Source organism: Rattus norvegicus, chromosome X, assembly GCF_036323735.1.
Source record: "Rattus norvegicus strain BN/NHsdMcwi chromosome X, GRCr8, whole genome shotgun sequence".
Lineage (NCBI taxonomy): Eukaryota > Metazoa > Chordata > Mammalia > Rodentia > Muridae > Rattus > Rattus norvegicus.
In genome coordinates, this window is record NC_086039.1 from 13,378,566 (window position 1) to 13,402,690 (window position 24,125).

Here is a 24,125-nt window from a genome sequence, read left to right on the forward strand (position 1 = left end):
TAACTCTAAATGTCAGGAGTGTGGGCCCAGGTGGATCGGCATTCGATGTGCTTTTAAAACCAATAGTTTGCTTAGTAATAAATGAGGAGATGGCTATCCTTTCCTTGGGTACAACCCAAGGCTTCAGGTTGCCCTCTGCTGCCCTTCTGTGTGGCTATTGGCCGGGGTTCTGTACTGGACAGCCCAGTTAGGCTTTCTAATCCGCGGTGTTGGACTGAGGCAGAGACAACTGAGCTGGGGGTGATTGGAGCAGCTTTGGGGTAACTGTGAAGCTTTTCCTCTGCTGCTTCTCAGTGATGTTATCCTGAGGATTTGAAAGTTGGCGTGGAACACTGTCTTTATCAATGCTCTCTGATAACAAGTCCCAGGACAGCCAACAGCAGCCTAGCCCAGAAGTGCGGCTTCCTCTTCTGCCTGGAGTAGCTGACATGTCTCTGATATTACTGTACATCCCCACACATCTCCACATTGTTTTGATAAAGGCTGTAAATATAACTTCACTATCACCATGGAAACTAGTCTCCTGGACAGGGTCCCTAACTTTGTTTGGTGGGGTGGGGGAGAAAGTTTTGAACGCCTGCCCTTGGGGTTAACACAGAGGTGGGTAGATGAAGGGGCTAGCCTGTAAACTTCTAGCCCGCTTGGTCCATGGCCATTTGATTTCATTTCTGCCCTCCAGAACAGCTCGTAAGGGTTAGCTAAGACAGCACTTGGCCTCTGTAGAAAAGGTCACGTGAGAGAAGTGTGCTTAATTTCTGACTTGCGCACCTCTGGGACATATGTGTTATTCATGTCCCCACACATGAAAGGCCTGCCTTCGCTTTGTTCTGCCAGGGTAATATTGAATCACCATTTGGGAGCGACTTACACTATAGGTCATGGCAGGGAGGGTTAAGACAGTTCAAAAAAATAAATGAGATTAGTAGAAACTGCTCTGGTCTGGGGAGATAGATGAAAGATAGATTCAGCAAGAAATGTTTTCATGAAATTGGTGTGTCTTTTTAAATAGGAAAATTCCTGTGAATGATGGCGATGCTTCAAAAGCCAGGCTGGAGCTGAGGGAGGAGAATCCCTTGAATCACAACGTGGTAAGGGATGAATGGCCTCTCTGGATAGGATGGCTATCAGTGATTTGTAATCAACTATGCATTAGTTTGAGTTTAATTAGGGAGTGTGTGTGTGTGTGTGTGTGTGTGTGTGTGTGTGTGTGTGTTAGCTTATGTGTGCGCTCAGGGCATCAGGGCCTAGCTATGTATTGCTTTTAATACAGTCTGCCCTCGCAAACCCTTGGCCACTTGGAAGCTGGGCCTTCCATAACCATCTATCCTGTTAATGCTCCTAGCTAGAAAATTAAATAATTTTCTAGCCTCCAAGTACTTCCTGAGGTTTACATGTTCGCAAGTAAAATAGGAAACACTGGACTGTCCTTTAAGGCACAAGGGAAAGGAAGTCAAAAGATGCAACCATACTTTAACCATCCCCTTCCCAAGCTCCTTTATTGATTTAGAAATAAGATAAGCTAAAAAGTTCCTCATACCCATTGTCCTGAGGAAAATTGTTTCTTGTCCTGTTAAACACCTTTCTGTGTCCAAGAAAAATGAATACTCCTCTCCCCAATCCAACCTGACAGGTTCCACAGGGATAGTATCCTGTACCCCACTAAGAGTGGTGCAGAGAATGTATTATTTGGTGTTATCCGTGCTATAGCAAAGACTTGGGACCGCAGAGGAAGAGTGTGCACAGATGAGACTTCTGAAGGATTTGAATGTGGGAGGAGTCAGGGCACTGGACACAGCAAAGCTGTCTAACTTTTCTGTTGGGGTGTTAAGGGTGATGTCATGTGACCCAGTGGGTGGCCTTTCTTCTGGATCAGGGCTGCTGCTGTGACAGGCGTCCCAGGTAACGTGTATTGTTCTTTTATAAAGGTGGATACCAGTGGAGCCCATCGGATTGACGGCCTGGCAGCACTGAGCATGGATCGCACAGGCCTCATCCGGGAAGGGCTCCGCGTCCCTGGAAACATCGTTTATTCTGGCTTGTGTGGATTGGGCTCAGAAAAAGGTCGGGAGGCTACCCCAAGCTCTCTCAGTGGCCTTGGGTTTTCTTCGGAAAGAAATCCAGAGATGCAATTCAAACCGAATACTCCTGAGACAGTGGAGGCTTCTGCTGTCTCTGGAAAACCCCCAAATGGCTTCAGTGCTATATACAAAACACCACCTGGGATACAAAAAAGTGCTGTAGCCACAGCAGAAAGCTTGGGTTTGGATAGGCCTGCCAGTGACAAACAGAGCCCTCTCAACATCAACGGTGCTAGTTACCTGCGGCTGCCCTGGGTCAACCCTTACATGGAGGGGGCCACTCCAGCCATATACCCTTTCCTCGACTCGCCAAATAAGTATTCACTGAACATGTACAAGGCCTTGCTACCTCAGCAGTCCTACGGCTTGGCCCAGCCGCTGTATTCTCCTGTCTGCACCAGTGGGGAACGCTTCCTCTACCTGCCACCCCCACACTATGTCAACCCCCACATCCCGTCCTCCTTGGCTTCGCCCATGAGGCTCTCTACACCTTCGGCTTCTGCAGCCATTCCACCTCTCGTCCACTGCTCAGACAAAAGCCTCCCGTGGAAGATGGGCGTCAACCCTGGGAACCCAGTTGATTCCCACACTTATCCCCACATCCAAAATAGTAAGCAGCCCCGGGTGACCTCTGCCAAGGCAGTCAATAGTGGCCTGCCAGGAGACGCAGCTCTCCTGTTGCCCCCGTCACCTCGGCCTTCAACCCGGGTCCACCTTCCAACTCAGCCCGCTGCAGAGTCCTACTCCGAGTTCCACAAGCACTATCCCAGGATCTCCACCTCCCCCTCAGTCACCCTGACGAAGCCATACATGACAGCCAGTAGCGAGTTCCCCACAGCCAGGCTGTCCAGTGGCAAGTACCCCAAGGCTCTAGATGGGGGTGATTGTGCCCCATCCATGTCTGGGCACTCCCGGAAGACAACGGTTCAAGACAGAAAAGATGGTGGCTCACCGCCTCTGTTGGAAAAGCAGACCGTTACCAAAGACGTCACAGACAAACCGCTTGACCTGTCTTCTAAAGTGGTGGACGTGGATACTTCTAAAACCGACCACATGAAAAAGATGGCTCCCACAGTTCTGGTTCACAGTCGGGCTACAAGTGGATTAGTGCTCTCTGGAAGTGAGATTCCAAAAGAAACATCTCCTCCGGGAAATGGCTGTTCTATCTATAGATCAGAGATCATCAGCACTGCCCCCTCATCCTGGGTGGTGCCAGGGCCAAGTCCTAATGAAGAGAACAATGGCAAGAGCCTGTCACTGAAAAACAAGGCTTTGGACTGGGCAATACCGCAACAGCGGAGTTCCTCGTGTCCCCGCATGGGCGGCACAGATGCTGTGATCACTAATGTTTCAGGTTCCGTGTCCAGCTCAGGACGCCCAGCCTCTGCATCACCAGCCCCCAACGCCAATGCAGATGGCACCAAGACCAGCAGGAGCTCTGTGGATACCACGCCATCAGTCATCCAGCATGTGGGCCAGCCCCCATCCACGCCTGCCAAGCACAGTGGCAGCACCAGCAGCAAGGGAGCCAAAGCCAGCAACCCAGAACCGAGTTTCAAAGCGAGTGAGAATGGCCTCCCGCCAACCTCAATATTTCTATCTCCAAATGAAGCATTCAGGTCCCCACCAATTCCCTACCCTAGGAGTTACCTCCCTTACCCAGCACCAGAAGGCATCGCTCTAAGTCCCCTCTCTCTACATGGCAAAGGACCGGTGTATCCTCACCCAGTTTTGTTACCCAATGGCAGTCTGTTTCCTGGGCATCTTGCCCCCAAGCCTGGCCTGCCCTATGGGCTGCACACAAGCCGGCCAGAATTTGTCACTTACCAAGATGCCCTAGGCCTGGGCATGGTACATCCCATGTTGATCCCACACACACCCATTGAGATCACAAAAGAGGAGAAGCCGGAGAGACGGTCCCGCTCCCATGAGAGAGCCCGTTATGAGGACCCAACCCTCCGTAGCCGGTTTTCTGAGATATTGGAAGCCAGCAGCGCCAAACTACATCCAGACGTCCCCACTGAAAAGAACCTGAAGCCAAACCCTAGCTGGAATCAAGGGAAAACTGGGGCCAAAAGCGACAAGCTAGTCTACGTAGACCTTCTCCGAGAAGAAACAGAGGCTAAAGCTGATGCAGGGGCATCCAAAGCAGGCCTTGTAGCTGAGAATGCGGGTCAGAACACAGATGCCGCCAAGCCCTCAGCTGACCCCGTGATCCAGCAACACCGTGAATTCATCTCCCTCAGAGAGGAACTGGGCCGAATCACTGACTTCCACGAATCTTTCACTTTCAAACAGGCCCCGGGCCAGCCAGTGTTCAGCTTAGGCAAGGATAGTGTGGCAGCAGGAAGCAACAAGGAGAACCTGGGGGTGCAGGTAGCAACTCCATTCTTGGAGACAGCTCTGGGCAGCGAGGGCCCTGCTGTGACTTTTGGGAAAACCCAAGAGGATCCCAAACCATTTTGTGTGGGCGGTGCCCCTCCAAGCATGGATGTCACCCCCGCCTATACCAAAGATGGAACCGATGAGGCCGAATCAAACGATGGCAAAGTTCTCAAACCGAAGCCATCCAAGCTGGCAAAAAGAATTGCTAACTCAGCAGGTTATGTGGGCGACCGATTCAAGTGTGTCACCACCGAACTGTATGCAGATTCTAGTCAGCTCAGCCGAGAGCAGCGGGCATTGCAGGTGAGTCCCCCACTTGAATTTCACTAACTTTATCAGTTGTCAGTTTTTGTAATGTACAAAGGGGATTTGGGGGAATGTGATAGGATAGAGCACCAGGCAGATTTGGTTAATAACACTTAGGCTAATTGGAATGTATGAAGTGTGTTCAGTAAGGGGACGGCGGTGGTAGCTTTTAGGAGGTTCATGTGTCTGGATACTTTAAGCTATTCTGTAGATTATATGAGAACTCTACTGAAATGCTGATAACAAGTTGTAATTATTTGTCTAAAGACTGCATGACGTTTACCTAGCAATTGCTTTGATGTCTCTGCCTGTAAGATAACAGATGTATCTGGAAGCATTGCTTAGAATACCTTACTTGATACTTGGTGGAAATGTGTAGCAGTCGCATGTTTGTGGGAATCGTGCAATTTTTTTCACCAAAAGAAAGAAAGAAAGAAAGAAAGAAAGAAAGAAAGAAAGAAAGAAAGAGAGAGAGAGAAAGAAAGAAAGAGAGAAAGAAAGAAAGAAAGAAAGAAAACATTCGCTTAAAGGGATAGAGTATGTATTTAATTTGCTAGTGAATTATGATAGATGTTGTATAGGAATTTCCTTAAGATATTTTACTTATAATTAAAAGATGAATAAAGCCAAATTGTTTTGCAATTGTTAAGAAAAAAATTGGTTTATGCTGATAAAAATGGATGAAGTTATCTAAATGATCCATTGAGTGCCCATTTTAATTACATAGATGGAAGGATTACAAGAGGACAGTATTTTATGTCTACCTGCTGCTTACTGTGAGGTCAGTTCTTCAAATTTTTATTACTAGAATCTTCCATAAACCTTTTGAGTTAAATTTCATTTCCAAATATACAAAGGGAAGTTTGTGGGCCATGGTCGTCTTTATTCATTGTACATTTTGTTTCTTTTCTGTTGTGTTTTTCTTTTGTTTCCTTTGCGCTGTGGCTTTGTTTTATTTATAACCTTCAAAAAAGAATGTCTGTCTCTATGCAATCGTGTATGTATGGCTATACATACACATTGCGTCTATATCTATATTCACACACGACTTTATGGATAAAGAATGTGACTATTCACATATAGACACTCTTAAATTTTATCTGCTAAACTTTAAAATATCTGAGTTGCATCTCATAAATTGTGGTTGGCTTTGGGCAAGCTTTTCTTTGAAAACACTTTCCTTTATAGTATAAGGCACATGAAATAGCCTTTATGGTAAGATGTTGTTTTTTTTCTTTTTCCATCTCCGTTTTCTTTCTAGCGTGCAATGATGCGCTTCTCAGAGTTGGAGATGAAAGAGAGAGAAGTTAGCCACCCAGCAACCAAAGACTCCGAGGTGTGCAAATTCAGCCCAGCCGACTGGGAAAGGTTAAAAGGAAATCAGGAGAAGAAGCCAAAGTCAGTCGCCCTGGAAGAGGCCATTGCCGACCAGAACGACACTGAGAGATGTAAGTATAACCCAGGAGTCTCCCACATGACAGTCTACTGGGGAATGGGACTCAGGTTTTTTCCATCTAGACTTTGTTGAGGTGGGATGAAGGTTGGTTAAAGCACCAGAAAGACGGCAACAGGTATTCACTGAGTTTGTTTGCTGTCATTGGGAGTTATCACTAGAACCCAAGAATAGCGTATGCGAAAAGGGCTACCAGACAGATGGTGGTTTATGGTCTGGAGTAAATGTGGGAAAAAGTAAGTGCCTTCCTGAGGATCTTTCAGTCTAAACAATAGGTCCCCTGCTGGGTTGGACTTTGGAGAGTTTTAAGGGTGCAACTCTTGGCGAAGGTCTTTGCTTTCCTCTAATGTGTATGCCTAAGGTTTGAGGCCTGCTCTGGCCTTCAGAATCCTTGCTAGGGAAAGTGAACTAGAAAGTCAGGGGAAACATGGAGGACAGCAGTTGCAGAAGCCTCCTAGACAACCCAGTCAGTGATGTTGAGTGTTTGACAGTCCTGTGTTGTTGTCCTTGAAGGTGTAACATACCTGGTACATACAGTTCTTGGTGCCTGAAGGAATCGGAGGATTTCTGGCCCAGGAACATGTGGTTTTGGCTATCTAGGGCGCCATCTTTCCTTCACTACCTCCAGTTCATCCTTAAGATCCAGCAATGCTCTGGCCAGCCTGCAGCAACAATCAGACCCAAGAAGGTTTGCTATGAGTTAGTCCTAAAGAAAAAGGTGGTTTCTATGGCAAGCAAGTGACACCCTTGGAAAGGGGCTCTTGATGTGCATCTAAGTATCAGAATGTTACTTCCTCCACTCTGGTGCTTAGAGTGGACACAAAGTAACCAAATCACCAGTACCTTGTGAGGTGCTTGGCAAGGAAGGAGGCCCGTAGGAGCTGAGAAGTAGTCAAGGTGTTTCTAGAAGGGAGGAGCTAGCTGCAAGTGGGAGTCCCCTTTGTTCCGAGTGAACGCTGGCTGAGAGATGCTGTAAGAAGAGGTTGAAAGGTTGGACATCTTCCAGCCTTTTGGCCTTTTCTTTAGTTTTCAAGTAACAGAGCCAGGCCCCAAGTGGCCACTACCATCAGATAAGAATCTGTGAGGCCTTCTACCTACCTGCCTGGGAGGTCCACCTCCTCCCCACTTGTTCTGTTTTGTTCACCCCTCCGCCCCCCAAACCGTAAGAGATTAGGAATTGGAATGGCTTTGGGGGGTCCTCCAAGGCTCAGACAGTAGGCTCTTTGGTGGGGGCTGGGGATGGGATACCAAAACAGGGTTCCTGCCACTTGTAAGAGCCGGAAATTGCCATCAAGTGCTCTGTAGGTTCTGTGCAAAAGGCTTGTTTTTCAAGAAGGAAAAAAATGTCACTATCCCGTAGATGTAGCAGGGTTGGGGTGGGGTGGGGTGGGGTGGGGTGGGGTGGGTGGGGACTATGACCAAACTGTTTGCATATGAGAACTGTTGCATATGAGGGGGGATTTGGAGTAGAGGGGACAGGATTCTAAGCTCTACTTATTCCTTTTGGGGCTTGTTTGTTTTGGTGGGAATGCAGTAACCACTCATCCCAGGCTGGCCTTAATCGTCCTGCCTCACTCCTTTGGATGCTGGGATTATAGGGATACATGGCCAGTCTCTGCTCCCTTCCCTTTCTGAAGCAGCCCCTCTGCTCTGAAGTGGTGGGCGCATCTTGTTGTGGGGAGGGCATGGTCAGGATTTTCATTTGCCCTCTTTCATAGGGTGGCTGAGTTAAATGATGCTAGAAGTTGATCAAATGAGTGAAGTGCTTCCCTTCCAACCTGACAATTCATGGGAAGGAATTCTCCGGGACAGTTTAGGGATGGGGAAGGGCAAGGGCAAGGAAGCATTAACTTGGTCTTTGCCAGTCTCTTGGGTGGGGTGGGCCCGGGAACCTACTAAATAATAGCCTGAACAGGAACTGGAGGGAGCCTGAGTCAGGGGATTTGTAGGAACTTCTCGTCTGGGGAATTTCTTCCCCAGGACAACAGCAGCATGCTTTATAAACTAGAGAGATCACCTACTCTGCTCAGCAGTGTACCTGCAGAGGGGAATGACGTCTAGGATGGTCGTCAGAAGTCTTCAACTCTCCCATCTTGTTTAGGGCTCACTGGGCGTGGCTGCCACAGTGGTGAAGTTGCTTTGTTGCCATGGTGATTTGTAAATGTTGCCATGGCAATGCTTCTACAAGGTATAGTATGGCAGCACAGTCATGATAAATTATGGGATGTATGTGCTACAAAGTCATATGACCATGCTATAGGGAGCAAGTTTCAAACTTTGAGCGACACAGCCACACTCACATCTGCCTACATGGCATGACCAAGGGGCCAACAGTACGATCAGTGGTAGGCAGTAGAGCCTGGTGGTTAGGGCCTCACTTGCTTGTTTTCTATTGGCCCATGCCCTTTGCTGTAAGGATAACCTTGTTGGTAGTGGTTTGGCCCTGTTTTAGAGTGGTCCAAGGGAAGGTATATAGGAATGATATTCCTGTGGCTGATGACAGTAGGGGTATGTTTGCTTTGAAATTGTTATTAGCTCCTCAAAGATCACCCTGGTGCAGATCTTTGGGGCTTCTCTGAAAGGAATGAGAATGGTTGCCCTAAGAGGCTTGGAGGATGGAGGAGACTTGAAGGATGGAGGAGAAGTTGGCTATGCTGATGGTATGTGGACTGGTGTGAACCTCAGATTCATAAGTAAGAGTTCTTGATGGTAATTGGGATGTGGAGAGAACAATAGGCCCTGCTCTGGCCTTTCCTCAGGATGAGGCAAAGGGAGGCTCAGGAATAGAGTGGCCAGATGAATGAGGAATGGTGAGGAGTTGAAGGAGCCAGTGAGCAATGTGTTAACTCCTCTTCCCTACCAGTCTCTCTATCAGGGAGTCGTGGATGGTAGTGGGGTGAATGGGGTGGTAGGGGCACCCCCTGTGTGCAGGTTTGCTCAGATGGGAAAATCCCAGAAAAGAGTAAGATGGCCCAACCCCCCACCTTCACACACACACACACACACACACACACACACACACACACACACACACCCGTCTTTAGGGATGCTCCTGTCATGTAAGGAACGGAGGCAGGCCCCTCTCAGCTGATGGTAGGCCATGAAACAGTCTTGGGGTGGTTTTACCAGGGCACTTTGGGCAACTGATTGAGATAAGCTTCACTTCCCTGTTGACAGTGAGGCTGAATGAAAACTTCAGTGGAAAAGCTCCCCAAGAAAGATAGATAGCTTAGGCAGTGATACAGGTGCCTACTCGAGACCTGGAGTTCAACTGTTAAGACTAGGAAGTGAATGTAAAATGTTCAGGGCAGAGAGAGATTCTTAGCGATTGATTGGCAGGAGGGGATATGATGCTGGAACAAGGCAATGGAATCTGGGAAAGACCCCACACTGAATATGCTGCTATCTGAGAGTGATGGATTCCATCCATAAGCAGTTATGACAGTACCCAGTTACCTTCCTTTCATATCACCTACAAAAGGGAGAAGTGAATGAGGTACACTTTAAAATTCTGGGCTAAATTGAGCTGGTTTAAGGATCCTGCATAAATAATTTCTCTGGTCCTTGCCATCACCCTGAGCAGTCAGGGTAGATGAGGGAAGAGGAGAGGCAGCTGGTCATCCTGTTCCCACTTTATAGCCCAGTGTGGCCAAGTTGTAGGTGTACTGTTTGCAGCAGAGCCGTTAAGAGAGTCACAGAGTGGCTAGCACAAGCGAGACCGGGCAGCCTGCTATCTCCAAGACCCCTGCTGGACTCCGTGCAGTGGTCTCTGGCAGTCTGTATGTCTTCGCAGCCTTAATGGCGGGACATTGACATTGCTGAAGACGTGCTTTGACCATGTCCTTGAGTTAGATGTACTCGAACTGCAATGGTCTGCCATACCAGGGGTCCAGCTGCTGGCTGTTCTGTCTGTAAGGTATATCACCATGAGGAAGAGGAGCGGCTGGGGACGTGTAAGCATTCCTTAGCTCAGATTGGATCTAGTACCATGTTCCCGAAGGTGCTGCTCACCCGCAGCTGACAGCCACTCAATGCTGGATTGTCCTTGAGAGAAGTCGATGATGCATGAGCAGAGCTGGTCGGAAGTAGAGGGGGAATTTGAAATGTATCGAGCTCATCCTATGAAGTGAATGTTTATTTCACCTGCAAATGACTCCTTCAGCGCTATTACCAGAACACCAGACCCACACCCTTAGGAGACCCGCACTCCCCGGAACATGTGGAATCATTTTAGTGATCGGTGGGCAAGCATTGAGCCTTATGGTGGTTGTTACATAGTGGGTTTTTGTTGTTGTTGTTGTTGTTGTTTAGGGGATTTATTTTCCGTGTGCGAACACGTATCACAATACGGATGTGGAGGTCAGATGATAGTTCTTCTACCTTGTAGGTTCCAGAGTGGAAGTCAGTTCCTCAGGCCTACCTTTACCTGCTGAGGCAGCTCACTGGTTCCCATAGTGCTTCTATTTTGTTGGTATTGGGAAAAAACTGCCATACCAAAAGAACTGTGGGCTGCTTCTTGGTTAGAGTAACAATTTGGAAGTGATGCTGGGCTGTGGTGATTCAGGGAGAGGGTTGGTGACGTAGGTGTCTACTGGTCCTCTTCTCCCTTGGTCTGATATAGAGAACTGAAGGAGCCCTGGAGAGCTGGAGCCAACAGTTTTGTTAATGCTTGACTGGTTACAAAAGACTGTGAAGAGGGTGAGGTCTTGTCTATAGATGTTTGCTTGAGAGAAAGAGCACAGGTTAGGTGACCTGAGTCCCCGTGGGGAATCCCCTATTTTGGACACTAGATGGGAGCAGCTTGATTTAGTGATAAGGATTTCTGTCTCTCGGCAGCCATCAGATTGAGCCCTTTGAAGTTGTCTCTGAAGTTGTAGATTTTGCTAAGGCATCCTTACCTTTGGCTCTGCTGGGCCCCCTCTTCCCAGCAGCCCTGGGTCTGCAGGGTTTTTTGCCCCCTCTTGCCCACCCAGGTCCTGGGCTTCTTTCAACACTCCCCCATCCACATTCCTCATTTTTTCATCATCTTTTGTCTGTCTGTTCGGGTAAACATAGATGTTGCCCCTTGGGTAAATGACATTTTGGGAATATCTAGTCTTTTACTACAACCCTCTGCCCCTCTGTATTTCCAAATAATGACCTAACACATGCTTCTCCGAAGATGTTTTAGTTTAAGCACACTTGGTTGGGAGTGTGGGTACCCCAGACATTTCTGGGTTCCCCTATCCCCCAACTACAAAAAGATTAAAGACAAGGTACCTACCTTGCTGCAGTTGCTGACTCGTTTTGGCATGCCCTTTCTCTGGAAAGTTCTGTTTATTCTGCTTCCGTGCTCCTAATGGGTGAGGAGATCTGTCTCCCAAGACCTGTCAGGTGTTCATCACCTTGGCCTTGGCTGAGGCTGTCCCGCCTACTCCCCATATCCTGCCTCCCTGCCTCTGTGTAAGGACCTAGGTCTTTATTTCTGTATTTTCCTCTGGCCTCATAGGTGACTGTAGTACTGGAAACAAACATGATCTCTTTGAAGCCCCAGAGGACAAAGACCTTCCTGTGGAAAAGTATTTCTTGGAGAGGCCGCCTGTGAGTGAGCCACCCACGGACCAGGGGGTGGTGGACATGTCACACAGCCCCACCCTCCGGCTAGACAGGAAACGCAAAGCGTCAGGTGACAGCACCCACACTGAGACCACTGTGGAGGAGCTAACTGAAGACCCTCTGAAAGCCAAGCGGAGACGGATCTCCAAAGGTGAGCTCGTCCAGCTTCCACTGCTTGCTTGGGTGGCCTGTGCATGCAGCCGCAGAGGGCACACTTGCGTGTGGTCGTGTGGGGTCACAGTGGGGTTATTGCAGCACCTCTCCCCCTCCCTCCATAGACAGCCTTGCTACTCCCACAACACCTCCTGAAGCCCTGGGGAGGCGGCACCCACCTCCCCACCCTCCAAACCCAGAGCCGGCCAAAGAAAAATAAAGTGACTTGCCAAGCAGAGACAGTGGCCACACCCTCCCCCTCCCCCACCCCATTGGTGCTATGTAAGACAGTTTTTTCCCTCCCCATGGGGCTTTTTGATTAATTTGTAGTTATTTCTCCATTAGATGACTGGCCTGAGAGGGAAATGACAAACAGTTCCTCTAACCACTTAGAAGACCCACATTGTAATGAGCTGACCAACCTGAAGGTGTGCATTGAATTAACAGGGCTCCATCCTAAAAAGCAGCGCCACTTGCTGCACCTTAGAGAACGGTGGGAGCAGCAGGTGTCGGCAGCCGAGAGCAAACCTGGCCGGCAAAGCAGGAAGGAAGTGACCCAGGCTGTGCAGCCTGAGGTCACCTCCCAGGGGAATAACATCACTGAAGAGAGGCCTGGCAGGAAGAAGGCAGAGGCCAAAGGCAACAGAGGCTGGTCTGAAGAGTCCCTCAAATCCTGTGACAATGAGCAAGGTATGCAGAGACCACCTCGTGACTACTCGCTGTGCCTCTAGAGCATAGGTCGTGCATTCCATGGGAAAGGGCCTCTTGGGGAGCACGGGAACTTGGGCCATCCAAGTTTGTGGCAGGTGGTGCCGTTTGGTGCTGTCCTCGCACACCCCATTGCCTGTCTTTCCACTTCCTTCCTGAGTTCCAAGTATATATATGGCTGGGCAGGAAGGAGAGGCTGGGTGGCCCCACAATCCTTCCAGGCTCCAGCTGCCTCAGTCATCTGGGTTCCTGAGCACCTGAGCCCAGAGGGTGGGGGAGAGCAGGAAGAACCAGTTTCTGTCCTCTAGTCCTGGCCCTTTGAAGAAACTTACCACTTGGCATTTTGAGGGTTAACCTATTTGCCATTTGAATGTGGGATAATTAAAATATTAATGCTTTGAAAACATAATTGGTATATCTTTAAAAACTGAAGCAGCTCCAGTGATCAGTGCTAACAATGGGCTTTTCTTTCTGCATCGGCTACAACTGTGTAACGCCTGCTTCTTCTCCCCCTCCCCCGCCCGTCACCGCCCCCTCCGTATTTAGGCTTGCCTGTGTTCTCCGCCTCTCCGCCCATGAAGAGCCTTTCATCCACCAATGCAAGTGGCAAAAAGCAGACTCAGCCAAGCTGCACGCCAGCCTCGAGGCCGCCTGCCAAGCAGCAGAAAATTAAAGAAAGCCAGAAGACAGATGTGCTGTGCACAGAGGAAGACGAGGATTGCCGGGCTGCCTCCCCGCTGCAAAAATACACAGACAACATCGAGAAGCCATCCGGGAAGAGACTGTGCAAAACCAAGCACTTGATACCTCAGGACTCCAGGAGGAGTGTGCAGATCACAGGAGAATACTATGTGGAGAACACTGACACCAAGGTACCTTGTGCCCCGCTCTCCCCTCGTGCCTGCTTCTCATGGAGGAAGCTCCCATTTTCCTGGACTGCACCCTCCTTTCCATCATTCCCACTCCTGTCCTAGAGTGGCATGTGCGCTAGGTGGCCATGAAGTTTCAAAGAGTGAAACCCCGCCCCCCAACCCTCCCTTGACACACCTCTCCCTTCCTAAAAAAGAAAGATGTCTCTAGGTTTGTCACTCCAGAAGAGGAAGGGGAGAAGAAGCAATGGGGGTGTTGAAGGGTCACAGTCTTACCTGTACATTACTTTTGTGACAGATGACTGTGCGGAGATTCAGAAAACGACCTGAGCCCAGCACGGACTATGATTTGTCACCACCAGCCAAGCAGGAGCCAAAGCCCTTTGACCGTTTGCAACAATTGCTACCGGCCACCCAGGCCACACAGCTGCCACGCTCAAATTCTCCTCAAGAGACCACCCAGTCTCGCCCCATGCCGCCAGAAGCTCGGAGACTTATTGTCAATAAGAATGCTGGCGAGACCCTCCTTCAGCGGGCTGCCCGCTTAGGCTATGAGGTGAGTGTGGACTTGTGGGCACTCTGGGGCTGAAGCCTCCCGCTGCTGCTGCTGCTTGAGGTTGGGCATAGTAGCTTCCGGGAGGAACTTGGAGAGCAGAGCCCAACCCCTCCACAGCAGGAGGTGTTCCAAGGCCCAGGAGGATGTTTGTATTAGACCCTCTCTGGCTGCTGTCTCTTTGGTAGCTAGATCTGTCAAGGTAGAAAAAGAAAGGCCTCAAATGTTTAGTTCCTGGTCAGGCAGGTAAGCTGCCATGCCACGATTGCTCCCTTATCTCTGATAGATAGTCTGACATAACCCAGGACTTGGCGACTGAGGTACATTTTAATGATTTCTTTTGGTTTGTGATTAACAAGGGTATAGAGAAGTGATTAGCTCTGTTTTCGGTGGCTTATACTACTGCTGGTAGAAAGGTGGTCTTAAGGGGTCGGAAGTGACTGGGAGGATTTGTGTGGACCCACTGCAGTGGGTGGGGAAGGCAGCCTTGACTGGAATGCTATCTGAGAAAGTGGCAGCCTGAGGGGGCTCTGCCCCAAACTCACTGCTGCCAACTGGACCTGTGCCCTCAGTGTCGCACTCCATGGTGTGCTCGCAGGCCTGCATGATCCACAGTAACTCATCTTCTTTTTCATTGTCTTTGGGCTGGCAACTGCGTCTTCGGTTGAGGAAAGTTGCAGAGTGACTGAAGGACTTGGAAAGATACTGCCCCTGAGGAGTGACAGCAAAGCCCAGCCCTCTCCCATCACTCGCTTCCCCAGCCCTTCTTTGAATCTCCTCTCCAAAGGCTTCAGGAGGACTGTTGTTTTGGCAGTTTAGAATCTCCTGGAGCTAACCACCTACTTCCACCCTGTACGCACCCCACACCCACTTGCCAATTGAAGTTGTGGTGTGATAACCCACAGGGCAAAGACTTTTTTTTTTAATGCTGACATCAGCCCCCTGGGAGTTGGATGGTCAGAATAAAATTCAGTTCAGCAAGCCGCTTGTGGAAGTGTGAAGGAAACGGGTGGATACACCGACCCACCGTAGGCCAGGGCCAGCAAGATTTAGCCAGCACCCTGGCATCATTACATTCTTTTTTTTTTTTTTTTTCCGAAGCTGGGGACCGAACCCAGGGTCTTGCGCTTGCTAGGCAAGCGCTCTACCGCTGAGCTAAATCCCCAACCCCGCATCCTTACTTTCATTTTGATAACATTGTACTTGGAGGTGGGATCACCTAGCCCTACATTAACCAGTGACCCAGATCCCAGCCTGAGCCTTGTAGCTTTGCGGGTGGGAACTTGAGGGAAGGATGATTCTTCCAGGCACTTGTTTCTGGTTGCGTGTGCTGTTGTTTGCATCAACACATCTCTGTTTTCTATCTCGGAGATAACTAGAAGGAAAGATTGGTAATTAGCTCAGTTACTGTGGTTTAAGTGCAAGTGGCCGTTGGTTGTTCAACCACAGGCACCAAGAGCATCGCCACCTAGGACGAGGGTGAGGCTTTGTGCTCTGCATCAGTTTCCTTTCAAGGGACTTCACCAATGCTATACTTGGGCTTCTGGCAAGCTCAGCAAAGGAGCCAGTGAGGGAACAAGGGTTCCCTCAAGGGCAGCAGGCCTCTTTGCTCATAGAGAAACAAGGCTTCTTTCTTAGCCCTTTGATCTCGGCATCAGTTCCAAAGGTCTTAGTCCTTTGCAAAGAGAAATGGTGAGGCTCAAGAGACCCTTGTGGCTTCTCTAAGGAATAGTTTTTATGCAGCCAGTAGGTCTGAGTCCTACACGAAGGAATACGTTTTTAGGCTCTGTTCCTTTGACGGCCTGGAGAGTATTTACTGAACTTCTCCATACAGGCACGTGCAATTTTCAGTGTGTAAATTCCAATACCCAAAGTTTTAACTATTAATGTTAAAACCATTTCACTCACCCAGAGTCTGACTTTCCTGGGTTTCTTTTGGTAGAATTAAAGGTGTTGGATGATATGCCATTCCGATATGGCAATTTCAAACTTCCTAAATGAGGGAAGGACAATTTCCTGGTCCTGTAAGGAACTGTTGGAAACATGTAGCTATGGAGAGTTTTTCCAGCTGTGAACTTTGCCACCATTGTTTCCTAGTGGCTAAAAGTGCTTCAAGGACAGTAAAAAGGAAATCCCTCTTACCTGGACTTCATTCTCTTTTAGCTAATGTGGGTCTAGGGGTTTACAGCACCCCATCTCTTCAGGGGTGTCTTAACTAGATAGACGACTGATCAGTCAGGCAGACCAGGCACTCTCAACGTTGCTTGTCTCCTACTAAGAAGGCTTCTATTTCTCTAGCTAAAATGCCAGCACGAAACCACATGCTTGTGCATTTTAGTGGTGATGGTTAAATTTTCTATGAATTAAATAAATCATGTTTTTAAAAAAGTTAATGAGGCATTTAATTAATTAACAATGTCGGGTTTATGGCCTTTATGGTTACATTTTTCGGTTAATGGCATTCGGCTTATGGCCTCTTAACAGAATTGTCCAACAAAAACAGTTTGATTTTTGTTTAGGAATGGGTGGGTTGTCTTTCAAACACCCATTTCTGCATGCAGAAAATAACAGAGAAGTGTATCAGGCAGGCACACATCGTCACCATTCTCTCTGTCGGGGACAGCAGTTGGCATCAGTAAGGAGGCCATCACCTTCCCACCTAGGAGAGTGGTATTAGCTTGCTTGACCCCAGCAGAGGGTCAGCCAGATGCTGATAACAGCTGGATTGAGGCCCTCTAGCCGGAGCCTTTCCTTGGGCCTTTTGAGGCTTCCCAGCAGACCTGCGACTTGGCTTGAGTGAGGAGTAGAATATTTCACCTTGGTTGAGAATCTTAGCCCCCCAGAACCACAGTCTCCCAGAGTGTTAGATGGGAACACTCCCACTTTGCTTTTCCTAGACTTTGGAGAATGGTGTGGGGCAAGATCTCAGGCCAAATGACATCAGTGCGGCTGAATGAGGATAGGCCGTGGCAAATGCCTCACCTGGTGTGTGTTCACTGCTGCCTTTCCAGCCCTTCCCCCACGAAAAGAGTGAATTGACTTGGCCTTCTGCTCTGGCTTCTTTCATTTCTAGGTTCCCTCAAATCAGCCCTGTAGTGAGGTAGGCTTCCAAGGTGAGGGCCATAATTGTCAGAACAAATAAAACCCTGGGTTGAGAGGACACCGGGCAGACCGCCGGGATCCACATAAATTGATCTTTGCACAGCAGTCAGTGGTGCTTGCTGATCCCAGAGTCACGTGACGAGGTCTCTTCCTGGCTGGGGCACACAGCTCATTAGATTGCAGCCGTCCACTCGAGTCTGGCTAGTGAGGGCCTGCTAAAAGAGCAGCAGCTTCATGCGGTATCCTGGATACCGGTGCTCAGGGCAGGTGGCCTGGGAGCTCAGAGCATTGTGGGCTTTCTGGCAGGTTAGAACCTGAAGGAAGAAATGCCGTGGCAAGCATGCCTTTTCTCTTCCTCCCCTTGTTTTCCAAGGGAGCTGCCGTGACGACCTGAAGCGGCAGGGCACAGATGGTCAGATTTACCAGCGTGCAGCTTTCGACTCACAGCAAGGCATCTGGAGCATTCTAGTTAGGACACAAGCGACCCTTTACCTTTGACTGAACTGTCCCAGAAAGGGCATGCAAGATTTTTTACAACCCACCTCATGTCTATGAGTGGCCAGCAGGAGCCCCATTTTATGTCTAACAGATGAATTTCCCCAATGTCAGAAAGGGAGGCCCCAATCTTACCTGTGAGGTTTCCCTTTCACTGATAGGCTATGTGTTAGGCCACCCCCACACTTGCCCATTCTTAGAAGTTAGGAACGATCTGCTTGGCATGACTTAGAGGAAGATAGTGTAACCGGTTTCCTGGTGACAGATACTGTTCAATGTGTTTGAAAACTTGCTTAATCATGGTAATAAGACATGGAATAAATTACTGCGGTGCTTACTGGGAGTGGTTCATAGTAATATTTTAACATGCTAAAGAAGCGAGATTAATAAGAGTGATTTGGATGCAAACTATTGACACAAACCGCCTTCTGCTGAGGGGGAGGGGCGGGCTTGTTCTATTTTGTTCTGCTATGTGATCTATCTGACTCTTGTCATTGACTTAGGTAAATAAGAGTGTATTTCATTGATTCAGTCTTGAGTGAGAAGTGAGGAAAGGTGGGGTTATTTGAGGTCTGAGTGTCCTTGGTGGTATAAACCTTGCCTCCCAGCCTAATTCTCCTGTCTGATTGGAGCTGGAATCCGCCTGACCCGCTCTGGGTTGCAGGATGCGGTGATGCTGTTCCATTTGCTTCTCTTCGATCTTAAACTTGGCTGTTTACTATCTATAATGGCCTGTGGAACATAAATGCCATTGTACAGGTGAATGCACCCTTGGATTTGTTTTGTTAAGACAGGGTCTCACGTCTGTTGGTCTGTTGGCCTCAGCCTCCTGAGTGTTGGGAATTACAGGTGGGAGCCACCATGCCTGTCATTGAATGAGCCCTTTTGAGATCTCTGCAGCTGAGTCTCTGCATGTTCCCTCAACACTGAGCCAAGCATATTGGGGCCGCACAGCCTTGGGCCACACAGAGCCCTTCACACTGTTCTGAGCCCCTCAATAAACATTCAGGCACCACCCAAACCACAGTGGGTTCTCAGGCCCCAGTGTGGAGTCTTAGAACTATGAAGAAGTCTTCCTTGTGAGGTGACTGTGTGGTGATCGGATGGTCTTTCCTGTTCCCTCCCCACAGGAAGTGGTCTTATATTGCCTGGAGAACAAGGTCTGTGATGTCAATCATCGAGATAATGCTGGTTACTGTGCTCTGCACGAAGCTTGTGCCAGGGGATGGCTCAACATCGTGCGCCACCTCCTTGAATATGGCGCTGATGTCAACTGCAGTGCCCAGGATGGAACCAGGTCAGTGGTGTGTCCTGTCCTCCTTGTGCTCTCATCCTTTGGAAGAGGAGACAGTAGCTCTAAGGGGATGCAGAAACCCGAGTGAGGGGTGGGGAGCACAAATCGCACTTGCACAGATTCCAGCCTAGAATTGAATGGAACCGATTTTTCTGCAGATATAGGCAAACCCCTCCTAGTCTTGGCCAGTTCTGTAGTTCTCCCACAGACCAGAACTCCTGGAGAGTCTTTTCAAACCTGAACTGTTCATTACTGTCTGAGAAGTCACTATTCAAAGTACTTGTGAGCTGAAACACCCCTGGGGACAGACTAAAGACCACATGTCCCTCCCTCCACTGCTTCCTCAGTCACCACCCACATCCAGCCCTGGTGTTCCCCTTGTCCTTAATCTTAGTTCTGAGTCAGCACAGCACCTTGAGGAGTACACTGCTGGAAGACAGGGCATGAATCTTTTAGGCTTTTGTTTTCTTTTTCTTTTTTTGGAGAGAGTATGTAGCCTTGATTATCCTGGAACTCACTATGTACACCTGGCTGGCTTTGAAATCACAGAGATCCGACCGCCTCTGCCTCCTGAGTGTCATGACTTTTTTTTTTTTCCTTCGGAGCTGGGGACCGAATCCAGGGCCTTGTGCTTGCTAGGCAAGTGCTCTACCACTGAGCTAAATCCCCAACCCTTGTGTCATGGCTTCTAATAGCATTACCTCCTGTGCGCTCCTGTGAATATACCATTGTCAGGCCCTTAAGATGCTTTCATCATAGACTTACATTCTTCCTTGGGCCTAAGAATAAAATAGATGTGTGCTTGAGATCTGACCCTGAAATAGTCCCTTCATTGGTCCTTTTGAGGAGAGCTGGTTCTGACTTTGAGCCAGTTGTTTCCCTAAAATGGTAGTGATACTACATCCAGAATGCTCACTGTAAGAGATGTGCCTTTGCCTCTAGATCAGACAGCTTGGGAGGCACATGCATGCATACATAAATACGCATGTGTATTTCACACAAGCTTAATGCCACTATGTTCCTCTTTCCAGGCCTTTGCATGATGCCGTGGAGAATGACCACTTAGAAATCGTCCGATTGCTTCTTTCCTATGGTGCTGACCCTACTTTGGCCACATACTCAGGGAGAACCATCATGAAAATGACCCACAGTGAACTTATGGAGAAGTTTTTAACAGGTATGATGTAGTCCAATGGTTGATCTTATTCAAAACTGTGATTCACCTGTACACAGTATGATGGTGGTCACCTACAGTCCTAGGTGCTCTGAGAACATAGGGATGGGAGATGCTCATGTAAGCCTGACTGACTTACAAAGGACCGGTAGATGAGCACTTAGCATAGGGAAACCCTGGGCTCTTACACTATCCAAGGGGTGGATGGGGTGGGAAGAGATGGAAAATGGATATTTTTGATTTGGGTATGACTAGGCAGAAAGAAAGGGGTGGGTTTTGGGGTTTGTGTGTGTGTGTGTGTGTGTGTGTGTGTGTGTGTGTGTGTTTGTTTTTGTTTTTGGGTTTTTTTTTTTTTTTGATAGTGTAATCCTGTTGTAGTAAAGCCATTTGGCTTCTTCGTGGTAGCTTTGTCTGATTGCTTGCTTGTTTGTTTGTTTGTTTGTTTGTTTGTTTGTTTAGTTTCCTTTTCTACAAATCCCCCATCCCCCTTTCACCTAAGTATGGCCCATAAGTTTACATAGCAAGTCTGTGTGGAATTACACAATCTCCTGGGCATGCAGTTTTGGGTGATGTCTTTGGTCTTAGGATAAAGCCATCATTTAAGCCCAGGTGTTATGAGATCCCCAAAACAAAAGCACAGAGGGTCTCACAACTATCAGGACTTGCAGTTGCACTCCTTATCACACACTTGCGGGAAGAGAATTCCCTCAGTCGGCCCAAGACTCACACATGCCCATCTTGAGTTGAACTTACTGGGAGAAGTTGCTCAGTTGATCAGAGACAAAGTGTAAAGAAAGATACAGTTCTTTCTTGGTTTTATACAAAGTATCCTAGTAGGAGTTCAGAGGGGAAATGCACAGTAACTGGATCAGCATTTTGTTATTGTCACATGGGCTTTTGTTTTGTGTGGGGACATGATGCCATAGTGGGGCCCAGGCTGGCCTCAAACTTTCTGGGATTCTAGTTGTGACACCACATTACTTTGCCAGTATATTTTATCTTCCGTCACTACCCCTCCCCTCTTTCTCTGCAGACTATTTAAATGACCTGCAGGGTCGCAGTGAGGAGGACACCAGTGGCGCTTGGGAGTTCTATGGCAGCTCTGTGTGTGGTAAGCAGCATTGTTCATGGTACTATGGGGAGTGGGTGACTTGCAGTGTTTCTGCCTACTCTGAGAGAGGGAGGTGGGCACTGGAAGAAGAACTTGGTTGCTGGACAATATTGTTAGAGGTCTGGATATCATGGTCGAAATCTGTAGCTAACAGATCCTTGTCTGTCATTTGTCTTCCATTAGAACCAGATGACGAAAGCGGGTATGATGTTTTGGCTAACCCCCCAGGACCCGAAGACCCAGATGAGGAGGAGGATGCCTATAGTGACATGTTTGAGTTTGAGTTTGCGGAGAGCTCCCTCTTGCCGTGTTATAACATCCAAGTGTCCGTCGCTCAGGGGTGAGCATGGCTCTCTGTGGCACAAAGTGGCCAAGCTGCTTCTAAGGCAGTTTGCCCCATTAGGCAGATGAAGGTAGATGAGTGGGTGGCTCCTTAGCTGTCTGCAAAGCTTGGATTAGGGTCCAGATTGTTTATTTATACCCAGTGGAAACGGGTGAAAACCTACCTCCTTATCTATGAATAGGACAGTCACACTTGGAGTCCTTAATGTATCACCAGATTTGGTTAGATCCCATGTTTCCCCTGTGGATATGCTGCTGCACCTTAATAATCCATCCTTTGGTGTGTACACCTCAAGAAACCGCTACTCTGTGTTGACAAAGGTATTTAATGAGTACTGTTCTCCTTGCCTCTGAAGCTGTAAACACATAAGCCATTACAAACAGTGGCAGAAATCCTAAAGGGTGTTGGCTAGTGAGAGTGTTAAGTATCTCTTCTCAAAAGGGTCACTACCAGAGAACTGAAGGGTGGGGGTGGAATTGGGAAAGGGGAGGAAAGATGACCTACTTCAGAAAGTGATCTGTCAATTCAGTGAGGGTCCTTGAAGAAGTCAAAGAAGTTGGGATGTAGGATGTTGGCTTTTCGGACTACAGCAGTCCACTGGAAAAGCAAGAAGCAAATTCTAGCCAGAGCTAGGTGGGCAGGACTTTCTCCATTTGTTTCTATCTGTAGCAGTCATGGTGGAGCTTGTTCAAATACTAGTAGATGTTCTTTGTAGCAAACAAATCTGTCCTAAGTTTTCTCACCTGCAGTTACTCTCCTTACCTTAAAGTCCAGTGAGCTATGGTAGGAGAGCAGGAGAGTTGACTAGAAGAGAGCTGGCCCTGGTTAGTACTCAAAAGTAGGCTGGTAGAGTAGTAGTACCTTTCCATTTGGCCAGAAATCTAAGCCCCACTCCTTTCTATTTTCTAGGCCACGAAACTGGCTACTGCTCTCAGACGTGCTCAAGAAGTTGAAAATGTCCTCCCGGATATTCCGTTGCAATTTTCCCAATATGGAAATTGTCAGCATTGCAGAGGCAGAGTTTTACCGACAGGTCTCTACGAGTCTCTTATTCTCCTGCCCCAAAGACCTGGAAGCCTTTAACCCTGAAGGCAAGGAGCTGTTGGATCTGGTGGAATTCACCAATGAGCTCCAGACACTGCTGGGCTCCTCCGTGGAGTGGCTCCACCCTAGTGACACGGGCCATGAAAACTACTGGTGAGCCACCTGCCCTGTGTACAGTGTGTTATAGTGTTAATCCTTGTGCATATGTGTCATAATACAACAATTTCTGTAAAGAAAGGACACTATTACATATGAAAATATCTCTTCTTTATATAAGAGAAGTTACTCCAGTCAGAAGAACCTAGAAGCCCGTGTTTTCTTTCGAAACTTTAAAGTCAGTTTTTATGAAGCTGTTAAGATGTCTTTATTTTTCAGTGCACACATGCTTTGAGATGTACGTTCGTTTTTACTTGGAACATTTTTCTTTTCTGTTCTTTTCTAAGGAGAAAAAAATAAATGACTAAATGAAAAGGAGCTGTGTGCTTGGCGTAATTTCATACAAAGCTCTGGTGGCGGGTCGGGTGGATTGTGTGGTCACGACTATGTGCTTGCTTTGGGGGAGTGAATTGGGTGAAGGCACTTGGTGGTGGTGTACTTTTATGTTTTGTTTACAGAGTACCTGCTCACACCAGGTAAATGCTATTGGACTTGATCCAGTAGTATGTAATATAAATTTCAAACCATATCCACACACAACAACTAATTGTAATAAACTTTTGTATCCTAATTTAAAAGCTGTGAAATTACTTTTCACACATCAAACCGGATTGTTTATATGTTTAAACATTTTATGCTCTTATTTAAAGAAGACTTTGAGCTATTTTTTTCTGTACTCTGTAAAATATTGAAAACTAACATAATATGTTGAGGTTGCTTGAAAATGTACATAAAACTAAAATTTTCTGAATTGTGTGTTTATGTTTGAAATCTGTGTTTTAACTTTGTAAGTAAATTCTCTGCCTTTGTATTTATATTTTACAAAAATTTTTCTTAAAAGGCAATAAACCTGTTGAGGAAAGGAGCAAATTGAAGTACTTTGCATCCTTTGTACTCCTGAAGAGTTAGTTACCCATCGTCACTGGGTTTCTCTTATATGATGATGATGGATTCCCTGTGGGCAACTTGTAAACAAGTTCGTCTCCACAAATCCAAGTAGACTAAGGGCTTCAGGGAAGCTATGCTGAGAACGTGATTTATTATCCCATTCCGAGAGTCTGATGCTTAGAACTCTTTCTCCCTCTTTCTCCCTTTTTGAGGTATTGGGGATCAAACCAGACTCTCACGCATGCTAACAACTATACTACCATTGAACCCCACCACTACCTCTTTTTTTTAGAAAGTGTTCTCTCACTTTCTTCCAGGGCTCAGATTCAATCATCCTATGTCAACCTCCAGAGTAGCTGGGGTTATAGGTGTGTACCAGCATATCTAGAAAAGTCTTCTGTCCCTTTCTCCTTGCATT

General features: G+C 47.8%; 1 protein-coding gene across 14 annotated transcripts in view; it reads left to right on the forward strand.

Moving 5' to 3' along the window:
* Positions 1-23,689, forward strand: part of Bcor (BCL6 co-repressor) — a 119,824-nt gene extending 96,135 nt beyond the window's left edge. For 8 of the 14 annotated variants that reach the window (XM_039099760.2, XM_039099759.2, XM_039099762.2 and 5 more), the window contains exons 3-15: positions 1,010-1,088; positions 1,926-4,766; positions 5,497-5,550; positions 6,031-6,217; positions 11,711-11,968; positions 12,316-12,660; positions 13,225-13,550; positions 13,846-14,103; positions 18,828-18,994; positions 20,023-20,168; positions 21,199-21,276; positions 21,460-21,616; positions 22,529-23,689. In XM_039099760.2, the coding sequence (XP_038955688.1) occupies positions 1,010-1,088; positions 1,926-4,766; positions 5,497-5,550; positions 6,031-6,217; positions 11,711-11,968; positions 12,316-12,660; positions 13,225-13,550; positions 13,846-14,103; positions 18,828-18,994; positions 20,023-20,168; positions 21,199-21,276; positions 21,460-21,616; positions 22,529-22,820 (5,188 nt within the window). In that variant the 3' untranslated portion in view covers positions 22,821-23,689. The remainder of the gene's footprint in view (positions 1-1,009; positions 1,089-1,925; positions 4,767-5,496; positions 5,551-6,030; positions 6,218-11,710; positions 11,969-12,315; positions 12,661-13,224; positions 13,551-13,845; positions 14,104-18,827; positions 18,995-20,022; positions 20,169-21,198; positions 21,277-21,459; positions 21,617-22,528) is intronic. The other 6 variants (XM_063280048.1, XM_063280047.1, XM_039099766.2 and 3 more) reach the window with 3 other exon arrangements.
* Positions 23,690-24,125: the final 436 nt, after the last annotated feature.